This window comes from Mastigoproctus giganteus, chromosome 9 (assembly GCF_048544385.1).
Source record: "Mastigoproctus giganteus isolate SK-2022 chromosome 9, ASM4854438v1, whole genome shotgun sequence".
Classification (NCBI taxonomy): domain Eukaryota; kingdom Metazoa; phylum Arthropoda; class Arachnida; order Uropygi; family Thelyphonidae; genus Mastigoproctus; species Mastigoproctus giganteus.
This window is the reverse complement of record NC_143583.1, coordinates 128704671-128722930: the sequence shown is the minus strand read 5'-3', so window position 1 is coordinate 128722930 and position 18260 is coordinate 128704671. Positions and strand designations below refer to the sequence as shown.

General features: G+C 35.6%; 1 protein-coding gene across 1 annotated transcript in view; it reads right to left on the bottom strand.

Annotated features, from left to right (window-relative positions):
- LOC150080721 (ubiquitin carboxyl-terminal hydrolase isozyme L3-like) overlaps positions 1 to 17642 on the bottom strand; it is a 151251-nt gene extending 133609 nt beyond the window's left edge. The window contains exons 1-2 of the mRNA XM_090380797.1: positions 17517 to 17642; positions 6446 to 6574 (exon numbers count right to left, since the gene is read on the bottom strand). Coding sequence (XP_090236923.1) covers positions 6446 to 6574; positions 17517 to 17642 — 255 coding nt within the window. The remainder of the gene's footprint in view (positions 1 to 6445; positions 6575 to 17516) is intronic.
- Positions 17643 to 18260: the final 618 nt, after the last annotated feature.

Here is an 18260-nt window from a genome sequence, read left to right as displayed (position 1 = left end):
TCAAGCTGAATGATTTAAACTAGGATACATAAGTATTCAAATTGGATTTGGAAAAAAGGTGCAATTTCATATGACAGTTCAGAAGAACTCTGAACATGGAAATATTTGTAGAAAACACATGCAGCAGAAAATGCACATGTGATAGGGAGTGGAAAATCATTAATCACTGCCTGTCCTCTTTTGGATAGGCTAGGAATTAAAGGTTTTTTTGAGGTACTACCCCAGATGTGGGAACAATATTCCACTGTAGAGAAGATTTGTAATTCATACAGAGTTAATAGCTGTTAAACAACAAAGTAAAATGCTGAGGGCAAAAGAAAATTCAATATTTGAAATATTGCTTCTACCCAGTGCTTTTTTTTTTGTAAAAAAAAAAAGAAAAAAAAAAAAAATGCCGGTACTCATTCTTCGCTATTAGGAAAAATTGAAAATTAAAAGGATATGAAAAGTACTCTAAATTTTTTTTTTCCTGATATTGTTACTTCAGTAGTAATGTTTTTGGAATAAGAACAACAAATTAAGTATATTAACACAGTTTATTAAGCATAAATTTATTATTCAAGTATATAAAAAAAATAAGTAAAATGTGACTAAATAAGTAAAAAATAACATAAGTAAAAATAATTTCATGAAGTTTTTGTAGAACATTCCAAATTTTTATTAAGTTCTCATCTGACACCCTATGCCGACTTCTTTTCTTCCTCTGTGTCGGTTGCAGAATGAAGTTTCCAAAACATCCACGAATCAACTTATTTTGCTGGATCGAAGGGTCAGTGGTGGGCCTACAATTTTAAGAAATTGTAGTGATGAAACTGTTTTTGTCATCAACAAAGTGCTGGTTGGGCTGGCGATCAGATTCATTTGTGAAAATCCTCATTCACTCAATGAAATTGGTATCTTATTCAGAGTTCATCAAATGCTTCAATTCTTCCGAAACCTTTTTATCAATTAAGTATCCCCGAAATCCACCTCTTTCATTTAACTGTAACCTAATTGACAATTTTCTAACTTAATTTTCACCAAATGCCAACAATTCATGTTTAGAAGGATTAATACCGTCTTTGTCCTCTTTTTCCTTTTCTCATCATTGGTATCGTCAATAGTCCTTAAATTTGAATTTCTTTTTTTTTCTTGAAACTGTCTGGATATTCAGGTACTGTGACAGAGATAGGGAAAATTTACTGAAAAATGCAGATAACGCACTCCCACAAAACAGATTATTTATTATTATTATTACTAGCAACATAGTTCAAGGAAGCCAAGGCTTATGCTGCACCACCCAAAAAAAATTCAAGTTACCCTGAGAGAGAGAAGTAGAAGGGAATTGCCAAGAAAGAGAAGAATGATTATATCCAGCTCAGGCCCCTGGGTGTGCCAAGCCCATACTCACCAGTGTGAGCCCCTGGGGGTTTTGTCAAGGTAAAAAAAAAAAAAAAAAAAAAAAAAAAAAAAATTATAATTCTCGAAAAGGGCGCTTACATTTTGATTCACAGAGGCGTCCAACCTACAGCCCGCGAGGAAAGTGAACTAAAACAGCATTTTAAAATTTTATTAATTATTTAAAAAAAATTCTCATTAAATGTAATTGTGTATTGTACTTAATAAAATTTTCAAATATTTTAACACTATAATTTGCTATAAAAGGACTTTGTTAAACAGAGGTCTGACTGAGTAATTTAGAATTATAAAAATGGTTATACAGTTTTATATAAAAAAATATCTTAACAATAGACAGTAAAAAATTGCAAATTTAGTTAAATAAATTTAAGCTTATTTCAACAGTAGGTAAATATATGAAAAAAAATTTATGGAATATTACAAATTTCAAAGTACACTGCATCCAAATGTCACACACTGTTAATAAAGGTGACAGTATTCCATACCGTCCCAAAAAAAAAAAAAAAAGCACTGCTACCAAGAAACATAAAAGTTATCCCAACAAAGATATGCTTTTGAAAAAAAATGCTGTTGAAGAGGGAGACGGCAGTTCTCCGAAAGCTCCAGATTTCATTGTTTTATCGTTTTTAACCCAGTTTATTTTAGCTAATTTTACTGCTTTTAATTATATTTTAAATTATATTGTAACTATAATTTAACATTTTTTATTTTCATCACATTTCACTGTATATTATTTTATTTTATAGTAAATTTTCAGTTCAATTTCTTGGCTGGTGTTTATCATTAATTATTATAGTAAAGATATGCTTTATTGTCTGGAAATACAAGTACTGGAGATGGGCATAAAAGCAGTGGAATCTTTTCCCAGAGAAAGACTAACTTTGGTCCTAAAAAAATCCAGTCCTTTCTTCTCCTGAAAGGAGAATTATCCAAAGATCATCACTTTAAGAATTGGCAATAAATATTTGAGAAATCTTAGCTGCCTGTGCAAAGCAAGCCTTTTAAAACTGGAAAGATGAATGTAATGTTTTACCATAAGTAAAAATATGGATAGAATTTCTAGTCTGATTATTAATACAATGGATGCCACTTATTGATCACTTTGGGACACAGCTTAATTGATAACAATAACTGATGAAACAAAAATGCAGCTGTTAAGCATTGTTTATTGGTGAAGAGTGGAAATGTGTACATAAAAAGATGGAAGTGGACAGAAAAACATTAAAATCAGACATTATAAAATACTTTAATTTTATTGTCCATTATTTCTTTTGAAATAATGGACAATAATTTCAAATTGAATTTCAAATTCAACAAAAATGAAACTGTCAATGTCTGAAAAAATCCACATAAACCATTAAAAACAAAGAAAATATTAAAATCAAGAATTAGAGAAGAGTTAATATCCAACTATAAAATAGTTGGATCAATAGGAGTATCCTTCTTTCATGGATAAACTACACTGACAACCACACAGTGTATGAAACAGCAGTAAACTGGATATGCAATGTGGAGTTCAAGAACAAACTACGAATGTTACTTAATCACTTCACATGTGTGAACCATGACAAGGCAAAAAACCAAAGCACTGAGTATAATATAAGTTTTACTTATTAGCTTTTATGAATACATAAAAAAAAAAAAATCGACTTCTTAAAAGTGATAACATTATATAAATGATAACATTATTTGTGATCAAAATAAGTGAAGTGTACTGTATAATGGGGTGTCCCACACATGTCCTCAAATCACTCTGTTACAACCCGAGCAGTATGGCATGGTGCTTTGTCTTGCTGATACAGGTATGGGCCTTCCACAAAGTAGCCATAATGTTGGAAGTGCATTATTGTCCAGGGTGTCCTGGTATTGCGCAGAAATCATGGTTTTGTCGATAACGACTAATGAGCCCAAGCCAAACAATGAAAAGCAGCCCCATACCATTACACTGCCTCCACCAAACTTTATTGGGAGGATACAATCAGGAAGGAACTGTTCCCCTGGCATTTGCCACACCCAGGAATGGCCATTAGACTGGTAGTGCGAACCTTGACTCATCTGTCCATAGGACAGTTTTCCACTGCTCTCCAGGATGTACACTCCTTACATCATGCTAACCGGCATCTAGCATTAGATAAGATGATCAATGGCTTGTGAACAGCTGTACAACCATTGTAACCCATACCATGGAGACCCTTCATATTATACTAGTGCTGACATTAGTCCCAATACCCTCACAGAGGGTTTGGGTACACAGTTCTTTGCAGAATTCTCTTGTCCCATTCTGTTAATTTTCAGGGTTTACCAGGCCGTTTTTTGGCAGATTCAGTCCCATTCCTCTTCCATACATCACTAACCGTTGACATAGGGATCCCCAGAGTGACTGCGATATCTCGCACAGAACATTTGCTTATGTGGCATCCCACCATCATTCCATGTTGGAAGTTTCATTCTGTTGAATGTGTCATCTTGCATGCCCACTTTTGCAATTGTCTGTTCGAAGCCCAGTGTGCATATTTATATCAGGTTCTGTGACATGTTGCATGCATGGGACCTGTTTCCCCATTCATGGAGGGGTGTCCGGATATTAATGGTAGGGCAGTGCACTTTTCACTTGTTTTTATGTGACAAACACTAAGAAAACTTGGCATTACACATGGAACTGTGCATGCCACTTTGAAACTGATGTGCATCTGAAACAACAGAATTTCACCCCTTCACATGAATTACCTGAGTTAAAAGGCCAGTCACTAAACAGTACACTATATGGAAATCACTACTCTCATTGGCCTTTGTTGAGTATATAGGCTTCTGCATCCCCTCAATTTATCTACACATCATATATGGCAGGGTTGCCATATTGACTGGGACTGCATTATCACAAAAGTATACATTATACTCATTGCATTCAAGTTGTGAATCTCCTCTGTCAGAATGGCACCATGTTTCTAATATTCCTAGATTTAAATCTGATGATTTAATCAGATTTATTTCAAGTCTATTTACCATGGTCCTAACATTTGTATAACTAAGTACACACTGTGTTCTTAGTAACTGACACAGCCCATTTAATTGTTTATTCCATGAAGACCTACCATCAGGCCTTTTAATTCCCTTCCCCCTTGCTTTTAAGGCTACCATATGTCATAATAGAAGTATTGTAAGAATCAGTTTCATCTTTGCTTCTGGTTACCATTAATCTGTGTATCCCTACTCCAAAATTACATTTTCCAGTCAACTTAGGACTGTCCCAATAGCAATCATTCTTGCATCCCTTCTATTTAAGGGAGTCTCATCCCTATATATAAAAAAAAAAAAAAAAAAAAAAAAATTTGATAATTGAGAGCTATTAAGTGCTCAATAATTCCTATATTCTATTATAAATCAACAGGGATTACCTTTATTTTAGATATAGGAAGCTTCTTTTCCAACTCTCCTGGTCCAACTCATTAATAATTCTTGAGGATGGCGATATCTATTTTGTAAAGCAGGTGGGACATCTTCCCCACTGTCAGAACCATAGTGTTCAGACCGTGAGGTCTCAACAATGAGCGCTCATGACTGCTGTCTACAAACACCATACTTCTGGCAGCACGGAAACCATTACTTGGATTGGCATAAAATTAGATTTTGAGGTCTAAACTGTTTAATAAATATGGACCGATTATTTCTTTCTGTCCTATAGCTGGACTTTAGAGTTAAATTTAGGGGTCTAATAAAATTGGATATGGGGGGGATTACTCCCCCCATATCCAATTTGGGGGATATTCTCTACATTCCTTTGAATAATTCCCCCCATATCCAATTTTATTAGACCCCTAAATTAAACTCTAAAGTCCAGCTATAGGACCGAAAGAAATAATCGGTCCATATTTATTAAACAGTTTAGACCTCAAAATCTAATTTTATGCCAATCCAAGTAATGGTTTCCGTGCTGCCAGAAGTATGGTGTTTGTAGACAGCAGTCATGAGCGCTCATTGTTGAGACCGCACGGTCTGAACACTACGGTTCTGACAGTGGGGAAGATGTCCCACCTGCTTTACAAAATAGATATTGCCATCCTCAAGAATTATTAATGAGTTGGACCAGGAGAGATGGAAAAGAAGCTTCCTATATCTAAAATAAAGGTAATCCCTGTTGATTTATAATAAAAAAAAAAAAAAAAAAAAAAAAACACCTCCTGCTAAAAACAAATTTACTCTATCAGCCTTTCCCAATCTTTTGAGGGCAAAATTCATTAACAAGGCTCATCAAATTTCCCCCTATCATGTACGGGATAAAAACTTCAGTGTAGTATAATCAATACTATATGGATATGGAAGTATGATAATAATACTATATTATTCCCAGTTACTACAGCAGATGTTTACTGTAGTATAAGATTATTTATATATAAATTATGTTATAAATCTTATAAAATAAAAAAACTTAATGTTAAAGTATTTATAATATGTTTATAAATAAACTCATTAATATAATACACCTAAGGAATTACATAAAATAATATTAACAAATTTTACTTATTGTGGGATGAATACAACAGCAGTAAAAATTCTCCTACTTTGACTAATTGTCATTTTGGGAAAAATGGACTAGCTAATCATAAATGCAAACAATACTTAAAGTCTAAAACAGAAATATCAAATACAGTAAAATTTAAACAATGAAAATCTACTTAGCAGAGGTCTTAAATTATGATCACAGTTTTCAGCATATGCTATTACAGAAAAGCTGCTATATGTTAAACACCTGTTCTTTTTTGAAGGGTTGTTGTTAATGAGAAACCAATAAGAGTACGTGACCAAGCTGAATAAGTTGTATACGGTCATTAGTAATAACAAAATGCCTCAGCATCTCTACCAGTTGGAAATGTAAACTAAAAAACTGAAGCTGAATGGAATTGTGAACATTAAAATCATCAAGGAAAATAAATTAGTCTGGAGATTAGAATTGGGAGCATAAAGTTTCAAAGACTGCTTATTCAATTATATCTGAAGATTCCATATAGAATCTAAATATATCTATCTTTCTACATAAATTAATTCTTACCTTTTCATTTCTGGGAAAGAGAAAAAGTAAAGCTGCTACTGGGCGAGGTACACTCTGAAGAGCTTCTTCATCTAGCCCAATTACATCTGTTACATCCCACTGTGAAGGTACTCCCAGGTTAGTGAGAAACTACAAGGAAATACAATTTAAGTAGCAACTTTAGATATAGTAATGAATGGACCTGGAGTACTGGGGTCCATAGTTTAATATACACTTAAGTTAGTTATAAACCAGTTATACAAATATATTAACAAAAATATATTTCAGTTGACAAAGGGACACGTGTCCCGAAAGCTACTGATTTTTGTTAATATATTTGTATAACTGGTTTATAACTAACTTAAGTGTATATTAAAGTTTAGATATTTAAACATCTCAATATACATGGAAAAGCAGCTGCTCAATATAGTTTCTAACTGACAATATCTCACTCCAGGGACTCTCATATGGTGAGTATGGGCTTGGCACACCCAGGCACCATATGGCTAATAATAATCACAACTTATACAGAAGGCATTCATAATACTACTGGTGAAAATTTTTTACTTTAATTTTATTTAAGCAACGTTAATGTACAAAGAATGTTTATATTTTTGTTTATAAATTATTTCAGCAATCTAATAAATAAATACCTTGAGCCTTAAATGTCTTCATATGAATACAGTATGCAGCAAAACAAATCCAACATTCCTCAAGGAAGCAGATTTTTTATCAACTGAAAACACAAAATACTCAATCCTATAAAAAGGAACTAAACTTAAAAGAAGAGACAAGCAGCCAATTGCTAACAATAATTACCATGAATCAGAATGACTGGCACACAAGCAGACCTGAAAGCACTTATTTAATCAAGCTTACACGAGAGAAATTTCTGTGGCCAGAAATCTGCATTAATCAATTTTGCTGGTCATAATAATTTGGGTTCTTATATTAACTTATCCTTATACTATATTAATTGCTATCGTGGATCATATTCAGAGATTCATGTTAATGCATTTTTGAACATACCCCACACAAGCACCAGTCAGTACTCCCAAAACTCTGAACAAGACTGCATGTCTAATGAATTTAGACAACATTAGATCATCAAATAAAACTTTTGATCACAGGAAATAAATACCCTAAGACCATTCACGAAAGGAGACAAGTGTTATTATCAGTGTTTCTCAATTTGTATTTTCAAATAATTATATCTGATTAAGCAATTCGAATACCATGAATCAAGGTGAATTGTGCAAGCAGCCTTTGAAGACTTTAGCAAGAGAATCTGGAATATGAGAAAGGTTAATCTGTAAACATGGCAAATTCACTTTAGATTAATACTAAAGCAATGGTTTGTCTAAACAAGAAATCCTATATTCTTCAGATATTTAGCACTTTTGAAACAAACTTAGTTGTGTGACATAAGCACTGGGAAAACAAACAGGATAGGAGTGTATTATATGCCTAATGCCTGTGACAAGTACAACCAACTATACAGGCAAATAGTGGGCCAGTAAATCAGAATATCTTATAAATGGGGGGGGGACTTAATTTTTCCAGATATTGATTGAATCTTGTGGGTTAATCACTCAGACAGTAGCACGGCTTTTGTAGATTTACTGGATAATTATTTCCTACACCAATTTTCATTCCTGTGATCACAACATACAGTCAAAGCATCATCAGCTTCAGGAAGGAAAATCGTTTTTGCAATTTTTTTCATTAATTTTTTAAATTAATTAAATTTTTAATTGTGTTCAAATGTTTTATTTATTTTTTACTGTAATGTAAGACTTGCGATTTTTTCGTTTTAATTGCTGGAGAGTATCATACGGAAGTGTTCTACGTATTATATTGAGGTAAACTTCTCTTATTATTTTAAAAATATTGATATCAACATAGAACATATTGAGCATTACAGCTCTGGTTCATACTACCAATATATTAGAGAGACAAGAGAAAGCAATACTCTTGTTGCAGTGACTCTTCATACTGAACATCCAGATAAAGGAACCACTAAAGCAGTGAACAAAATATATTGATATGAGATCTACTTGAACATAAAAGGAAAAGGGATTTTTCTTTTGTAAAGTTGACTGCAGTGGTCTTAGACAGTTGAAGTTCCTTTTGGTGGGGAAAAGTAATGTTACCAACTGCAAATTGTAAATGGGAGGCAGTCAGAGAAATAATCTTAGAAGTCACCAAGCTTTTTATACCAAGTAAAGGATACTATTTAAAGTTTAGACCTAAATGGATATCAGATGAAATTATGAGACTAGGAATTCTCTTACTATGTCAGTTTATAATGTCTTGATTACAATACCATAATCTCAATTTAAGGAATTAAGTTAACTTGTGAAAGTTAGTCTTATTAAATAAGCCTATCATGCTCTGATTAAGGAGAATAAAAATCTTTTTAAATGTTTAAAAGATTGCCATGAATGAGCAATATTGCCAAAATTCCATGTTCTTATAAGAAATAAAGGGTCTGTTGGTAATTCACAGGAAATTGACTCTTGCACAAACACAACTTCAAGTGATCTAGATCAGAAAAACAATGTTTGTTTCACAAAACCCTATGATTCACAGAGTGGGATCTTAGAGGTCCTGCAAATGTTTCATTATTGATTTTATTTATGTACACATACCTATTACTGTTTAAATATATTGGGGTTATGAAAGAATTGTTTGCAAAAGGATTCTGTGGCATAGAAATGATTGTAAAGCAATGATCTGTTCTTTAGTTAGAATGGGCTAGTATCCTTCTGTAATTGTAGTAGTGGCATGTGATGCAAGAAAGCAAGTGTATGAGCTTATGCAGCATCAGCCAAAAAAAAAAAAAAACCCACACCATTCCCTCCAAATGCCTGTCCAGTTCCTCCTTAAATTTATTCAACCTATCAACTTCCACAACGACAGATGGAAGCTTGTTCCAGCAATTAACCACCTGCTGGCTAAAGGCAAATTTCCGCACATCTATTCTACATCTGTTCTTTCTTAATTTGAATTTATGCCCCCTTAGTTTCATAATCTGAACAAGTGGAAGGATCCCATCAGAATTCAGCGTGCTCAATCCATTCAAGGCCTTATACACCTCAATCAGATCACCGCACAGGTGCCTAGTCTCCAGCCACTGCAATTTTCAGAACTTAAGCCTCTCTTGGTAAGCGGCTCCCTTCATTCCCCTCACCAATCTTGTTGCCCTTCTCTGTACATGCTCAAGCAAATCTACATCCTTCCTAAAATGAGGCTTCCAGACCTGTACGCAGTACTCAAGGCGTGGCCTAACCATTGCCTTATACAGACAGAGGGACAATCGCCTCCTTTTGCCTGCTAGCAAAATTACTATATATCATTGACAAAACCCTATGACCTGCCCTGGCAGCCTGTCACATTGCTCAGAAAACTTCATATCTGATTGAACAATTACTCCCAGGTCTTTTTCATTTTCTACTACCTTAAGTGTAGTACCACACAGTTGGTACGTTTCTTTGGGGTTACTTCTACTCATATGCAGTACTTCGCATTTGTCATGGTTAAACTTCAGTTGCCACTTCTTAGCCCATCTGCCCAAATTATCTAGATCCTGTTGCAGTAGCACACTGCCATTACTGTCATTAACAACCCTGCCAACCTTTGTATCATCTGCAAACTTTGACATTAAGCCTGATATACCTTCATCAATATCATTGATAAATATACAAAACAGTGGACCCAACACCGAACCCTGTGGGACTCCACTAATAACATTAGTCCACAAAGAGCAGCACCCAGTGATTACTACCCTCTGTCTTCTCCCACTTCTATCCATTGTAGCAACTTACCCTTAATACCATTCTGCTCCAATTTGTACAATAGTCTTCCATGCGCAACAGTGTCAAAAGCTTTCCTGAAATCCAAATATATGATATCAAAATTATTTTTTGCATCCAGTTCCTTTGTAACCACATTATAATATCCTATATCAAATTTGTCAGACAAGACTTTCCCTTAACAAACCCATGCTGTGTCTGAATTATTGCTGCAGTCTTGTCTAGATGATCCTGCAATTAATCTTTAATCAGTGACTCCATTATTTTACCCGGAACAGAAGTTAAACTAACTGGTCTGTAATTACTAGTGTCACCCTTTGATCCCCTTTGTGAATTGGGGATACATTTGCACATCTTCAGTCCGTGGGAACCTTCCGAGTTCAAGGATGCTCTCGTAATTATGGCTAAGGGTTTGCTTAGTTGCTTTGCCACCTCCTTTAATATAACTGGATAGATCCCATCCACCCCAGGTGCTTTTCTTATGTTTAACTTCAACAATTTCTCTTCCAGTTTGCTCAGTTATTACAAAATCATTAAATATCCTGCTACAATTTGATAACCTTCTGCCATTTTCAAACCTTAATAACTCCTCATGTGTGAATGTAGATGCAAAATACTCATTCAGTTTGTTTGCTATCTGAGCAGGATCATCAACAGTCGAACCATCAATCAGCAGATCAACCAGCAGATCAAATCAAGAATCAGATTCATCCCCTTCCTTTTAAAGTTTATATAAGTAAAGAAATCCTTGCTGTTTTTCTTAGCATCTTTTGCTAGGATTTCTCGTAATCTGCCTTCGCCTACCTAACCTCCTTTGTGACCTGATTACAGACCAGCTTATGTCTGCCATAGACTTCTGAGTCGCTTGATAATTTATATGCATCCCATGCATTTTTCTTCTCTGTTACAAGTCCCAGTAACTTGTAACGTGTCAATCAGTGACTTTTGACAAACATTAAACATAGATGGGAATACAGATAAAAAAAAATGGAATTAAAGGGATATGCTTATGAACTTATTACTTCTACTGCATTCAACCTCTTACTGAGACAGCAATATCTTCCCAGAAGATCCACAGTCACCAATTTAACATCCATAACCAGCACCATTCTCAGAGCACTAGAAGCTAAAGCAGAGCTTGCCATCATGTACATTGACCTGGAAGCTGCCTTCAACTCAATCAGCATCCCCTCGCTTGTTCACCTCCTAGAAAATTATTTCTACATAAAAGGTGACATGTTGTGCTTTATCACAACCCTGCTTTCTGACAGAACCATTCTTCTTACAGCAGATCAAGACAATCTTGAGAAAGATCAATGCAAGAGTGATTCAAGGTGGAGTCCTCTCTGGAGGATTATTTACTGCAGTTATTATTCCATCTATGCAACAGAGAGAAGACATACTCTGCTATGCCAATGATATTAAGCTGTATACACAGATTAATCTCGGCAAACATATCTAAAACATAATAAAAAGATCAATGAAAAGTTACACGACTTAGGATCCTATCTCTATCAATTTGGCCTCCTGATTAACCCTGCCAAATCATCTTTCCTCTCAAGTGCAAACCCACTGAAATCCAAGCTTCTCTAGACTGTATTCCCTTTCCACTGGTCAAAGTGCATAGACTTGGGAGTATGCCATTTATTATAAACTGAGCTTCAAATCCCCCACATTGACAAGCTCAAAACGAAATTCTGCCACACAAGCTAGACTACCAAACAACTGCTCCACATTAGGGATCTGGATGAGACTCTTCAGTATGTATATGCTTCTGTATACTCAGTCATGTTATATGACTCAGAAATTTGGGCATCCACAGCCCCTACCATCATCAAGTGCATGTACTTCACCAAATACTGGCTCCTTCATTGGATTACACATAAACACTGTCATCCACACCAGCTGTGATGGTGACCTCACTAAACTTTGCCCAACTGCCAAACCTTGTAATGGAAAGACACCTCATCCTAACTGCCAAAATGACTACCTATCTCTCAACCCAGATTTTGTCTGGGTTGAGGAGAATTATAGACTAACCTTTAGTGACTGCTTTCTCCCCAGGCAGATACCACAGTCCAAGCAACTGACAGCAACCTCTACAAGTCTGTGAAGAATCAGAAATACCAAAGACAGATCCTTAATAGCCTAACCTCAACCAGGCAAACTGCACATTAACACATTTATCCTCGCCTTTTCCCATTATATATGGGGTCAGCGTTTTTTTATTGTTTTGGCAAGCAATTTTTACAGCCAGATGCCCTTACCGATGCCAACCCTCACCCTTTATCCAGGCTGGGAATATGCGGTGGTCATTCCCTGACCTGCCACATCCTCCATATTTGGTGGGTACGGGCTTGAACCCCCGGTCTAATCAAGAAGCGTGTGCTATGCACTACTGCTCCTGCCCACCTGGCTACGGAGGCGACAACCCTTTCTATAAAGAGTATCCTGGGACAAACCAGGATAAACTTCATAGAAAGTGCTGTATACATTACACCTAACAGAAAATGACCAGTTGAAGCAGGTCAATTTCTGCTTGGTGTAACAAGTCCAAAAGCTGCTATGAGAAATGTAGAACTGCCTAACAGTATGATATAACAGTGGGACCAACTGATGTTACCAGCAGCAAATTTTAAATGGGAAGCATTCAAGGAATTAATCTTGGAAACTACTAGGTTTTTCATACCAACTAAGAAATACTGTTTAAGTTTTAGGCCCAAATGGATATCAGATGAACTAATGAGACTCTTGGCAGAGAAGAAAATGCATGGGATGCATATAAATTATCAGGAAATTATAAGCTAGTCTGTAATCAAGTCACAAAGGAGACAGGCAAGCAAAGAGATTATGAAACACCTTTGGCAAAGGAAAACAGCAAAGACTTCTTTACTTATATAAACTCTAGAAGGGGATGAATCAGATTGGCCCACTTGATATCAATGGTTTTACTGTTGATGATCCTGCTCAGATAGCTGACAAACAATGAATATTTTACATCTACATTCACACATGAGGAATTCTGTAGAGAAGTGGAGAACAGAAGCTTATTAAACTCTAACAGGGAGCTAAATGATTTTGTAATAACGGAGAGCAAAGTGGAGGAGAAATTGAAGTTAAACATAAGAAAGGCACGTAGGGTAGATGGGATCTATGCAGTTATATTAAAAGATGAAGCAAAGGAAGTAAGCAAACCCTTAGCCATAATTATGAGAGCACTGTTGGACTCAGAAGAGATCCCCACAAACCAGAGATGTGCAAATGTATCTCCAATTCACAAAGGAGGATCAAAGGAAGTAATGAAGTCACTGGTTAAAGAAGCATTGCAGGATCATCTAGACAAGACTGTACTAATAATTCAGACACAGCATGGGTTAGTTAAAGGGAAGTTGTCTGACTAAATCTGATTGGACACAATGTGGTCACAAAGAAACTGGATGCAAAAAATAATTTTGATATCATATACTTGGATTTTAGTAAAGCTTTTGATACTGTTGCACAGGGAAGACTACTCTACAAACTGGAGCAGTATGGCATCAAGGGAAAGTTGCTACAATGAATAAAAGGATGGTTGAATGGGAAAATACAGTGGTAATCAATGGACACTGCTCTTCGTGGAGTCCTCAGGGTTCAGTATTGGGTCCATTGTTGGTTTGTATATTTATGATGTACCTTCATCAATAATGATATTGATGAAGGTACATCAGGCTTAATGTCAAAGTTTGCAGATGATACAAAGGTTGTCAGGGTTGTTAATGACACATAACAGTATGCTACTGCAATAGGATCTAGAAAAGTTGGGCAGAGAAGTGGCAACTGAAGTTTTACATTGACAAATGCAATGTACTGCACATGGACCAACTATGTGTGTTTGGGTACTGCTACAGGTACTACACTCAGGGTAGTGGAGAATGAAAAAGACCTGGGAGTAATTATTATTATTAGCCATAGGGTGCAAGGGAGCGTGAGGCTTATGCTGCACCAGCCAAAAAAAAAGTTTCTGAATTATCCTGCGAGAGTCTTGTCAGTGATAAAGGAATTTTGCTAGCAGGGATAAGGAAGTGATTATCCCCTTGTATAAGGCCTCACTTTAGGAAGAATGTGGAGTTGCTAGAATGAGTACAGAGAAGGGCAACTAGATTGATGATCAGAACAATGGGGTGCTTTTACTAAGAAAGGCTTAAGTTCTGCAAACTGCAACATCTGGAGACTAGGTACCTGCAAGGTGATCTGACTGAGGTGTATAAGGCCTTGAATGGGCTGAACAGGCTCAATGCTGATGGAATTCTTCCTTTTGCTTATATTAGAAACCTGAAGGAGCATAAATTCAAATTGAGGAGGAAAGACAGTTGTAGAATAGATATTCAGAAAATCTTTTAGCCAGCGGCTAGTTGATTTCTGGAACAAACTTCCGTCTGTCGTGGAAGTTGATAGCTTAAATAAATTCAAGGAAGAAGTGGAAAAGCTTTAGGAGCAAATGGATGCATGGGAAGTTTTTTCTTTTGGTTGATGCTACATAAGCTTGCTTTCTTGAATCATGCCTCTGCTAATGCCAGTATCTCAACAGAATCTTTTAGTATACAAAATAATTCTGTAGAAATATGAAGGAAGGAGAAAATCTTTACCTGTACAAAAAAAAAAAAGATACTAACGTATCCAAGTTTCATAAACCTGGTTATGTTCAGTATCTTCTTGGTTTTCTGATATCAATGCAAAATTAACAAGATACAAGTACAAACTTTAATTTTGTATGTATTATGACAAAGTGAATTACTGAAATCTGCAGTACAAATTTAGGAAAGTTATATTCCTCCTTTAAAACTAAGGAGATAGTCTAGGGGTTAGTAACCTTTTAAGGGTGATGTGCCAAGTTCAATATTTTAAAGTATGGGTAACCGATTCCCGGTCTTCTTAGCAGTTTGCTAAGCGGTGGCAGGAGAAGTAATCAAAGCTAGAATTGCAATAGGTAAGGTAGCATTTGAAAAGAGAAAACTTAAATGGAGATTGAATAAAGTTAAGGAAAAGGAGGTTATTTAAGTATTCTAGATGAAGTGTAATGCTTTTCTATGTCAATAAAGGAGAATATATCAAAAGAACTGAAGTTTTTAAGATGTGAGTGTGGGGGATTCTTGAATGGGTGAGATGGGGACCTTAGTAAGAAACTGCAAGTAGAAGAAAATGTAAAGGCTATAATGAAAAAAAAAAAAAAAACTGGATTGGAAATGTCTTCAAACTCTTCCTCAGTATACGTAACTGAAGAAAAAATGATGGGCAAAAGACCAATAAGAAGGAGATAAACTGGAACATTGGATGATTCAATAGATGCTTATGGGCATTGCAAGCTGATGGAGAGGTCAAGAGACAAGGAAGGATAGAAATGTAAGATCTGACATAACTTATGATATACCAGATCAATTCTGTGTACCAATGGCAAATTTTTGAAACTGGAAGGTAGATCTGACAAACTATTTTGATGGGGGGGGACAGTGAAAACAAGGATAATGGGCTTCACTTTAAAATTATATATTAAAATACTCTGGCACATCTGTCTGACTCTGAGAACTTCTGTAGCAATGCCTTTGTATGATGCACATTCTCCAGACACTGTCAAGTCATAAGTACTCCTTTGCATCAGTGATATAGGTTTTAAAATTGGCAATACAGTAGTAATATTTGCCACAGTGCAAGGAAGTCACTGGCAAAGGGAAAAAAAAACAAGTAGATAAGAAAACACAAATTATATGCTTCCCTCTTCCCACAGGTAACCATCCAGTTGATCTTTGAATTTATTCAAACTGTTAGCCACAAATACCTGCAAGGGCAACTTGTTCTAGCAATAGACAATTCCCTGGCTAAAAGAAAACTTCCTACAATTTAATAAAAATCTCAAGCCCTGTAATTTGAATTTATTAGCATTAGTTGAAGCATATGCTGCAAGAAAGCAACTTATAGAACTAGCAAAAAAAAATAAATAAAATAAATAAACCTTCACATTTCACCCATCCGGTCACTCCAAATGCTTATCTAGTTCAGCCTTAAATTTATTTAAGCTATCGACTTCCACAACAGATGGAAGTCTGTTCCACCAATCAACTGCCGCTGGCTAAAGGCAAACTTCCACACATCTATGCTACAACTGCCTTTCCTCAATTTGAATTTATGCCCTCTCAGGTGATTATTCTGAACAAGAGGAAAAATCCCATCAGCATTGAGCATGCTCAAACCATTCAAGGCTTTATACTCAATAAGACCCCTATGACCCCTAGTTTTGGAATTCTTTATAACAGTAAGAATTCCACCTCCAATTATTTTACTAATCCCTCTCAGAGTCTTGTAAACCTCAATTAAGTTACCTCCGAGGTGCCCGGTTGCCAAGCTCTGTAGCCCACATAATACTTTCCTCAATGGTCATCCTTCCGTCGATTCCACCATTCAAGTTGCCCATCTTTGGATGCTTTCATGAAACTGTCTTTTTTCAAATAAGGTCTCCATACTTGAACACAGTATTCCAAATGTAGTCTTACAATTGCCTTATACAGTGGGATTATGACTTCCCATCGTTACAGGATAATGGTCGATAAATCATAAGTAGGACACTGTGGGCTTTCCTAGTGCTGCCAGAAAAATTCATATCTGACCATAATGTAAACTCCCAGATCCCTTTCCTCTTCCACTGTTCTTAATTCAGCCCCACCAAATGTATAATTTTTGTAGGCTGTCATTCCCAAATGTAAAACCTTGCATTTAGCAGCATTAAAACATAGCTGTCACTTCTCTGACCACCTTGGAAGTTTGTTCAAATCATCCTGAAGGGTGAACAGCCTGGCATTGATCATTAAAACTCTGCAAAGGTTTAAATCATCTGCAAATTTTGACATCATGCTTTCTATCTCTTTGCCTATGTCATTTATGAAAATGAGAAACAACGGTAGTCCAATCCTTGGACTCCAACTCCTGACTTTGCACCAATATGAAGGATATTCATTAATCACAACCCTCTACCTTCTGCCTTGCAGTCACCCAGCAATCCTCTTAGAATCTTACCAGTAACTCAACCTCTCACGAGGGACAGAGTCGAATGTTTTATTAAAATCCGAATAAACTGTCGAGGTTGTGCCCTAAATCCAGCTCGTGAATAACTGTGTCAAAATAGCCCACCTAAGTTAGTCAAGCATGATTTACCCTTAAAGCCATGTTGTGTGTCCTTCAAAATGTCATATCTATCTAAGTGTCACTGGATTACACTCTTAATCATTAGCTCTTAAGATTTTTCCTACCACTGAAGTCAGACTAGCCAGTTTGTAGTTACCAGCTTCACTCCTACAACCACTTTTATGTATTGGTGATACATTGGAATTTCTCAATCCAAAAGGAATCTCCTCCAAGTCCAAAGATGCCCTCATAATTAATCTCAATGGTTCCAACACACTCTCAAAACTGCAGGGTATATGCCATCAACTCTGAAAGTCTTACTTGCCTTTATGTTCAAAAGATTTTCTAATAAACAATCTGTAATTATGACATCACTAATTTCATATGGCTCCTCACTCACACAGCCTCTTCTCAGCATGAATTTTTCAAAACATGCTGGATTTTAGTAAAAATTATCTGCTTCAAAAGGGAATATTTGATAACAAACATTTTAACTGTAACAAAAAAAAAAAAAAAATTCAATAAACTTTACAAATACAGGAAAAGTAGAAGTAAAAAGCAGAACGGCCAGTAGTGTCAACCCAGAAGGTTCACAATGGTTCTCTTAAATTACTCATGAAAAATATTATACAGAACAAAAGAAAAAAAATTAAATAAAAAATAAAGATATATAGTATACAAACCTCTAGTTTATGCATAATGTAATAATATACATTTTTAATATGTACAAGTATTGAAATAAGCAATATAGATAATATATTAATAGCAAATCAATGCATTTTTGCAGCTGCATCCAGAATTACTTTTCTTTCATAAATTTTTTATCAAAGGCAATTGATTGTATTATTTAGAATTTCACACACACACAC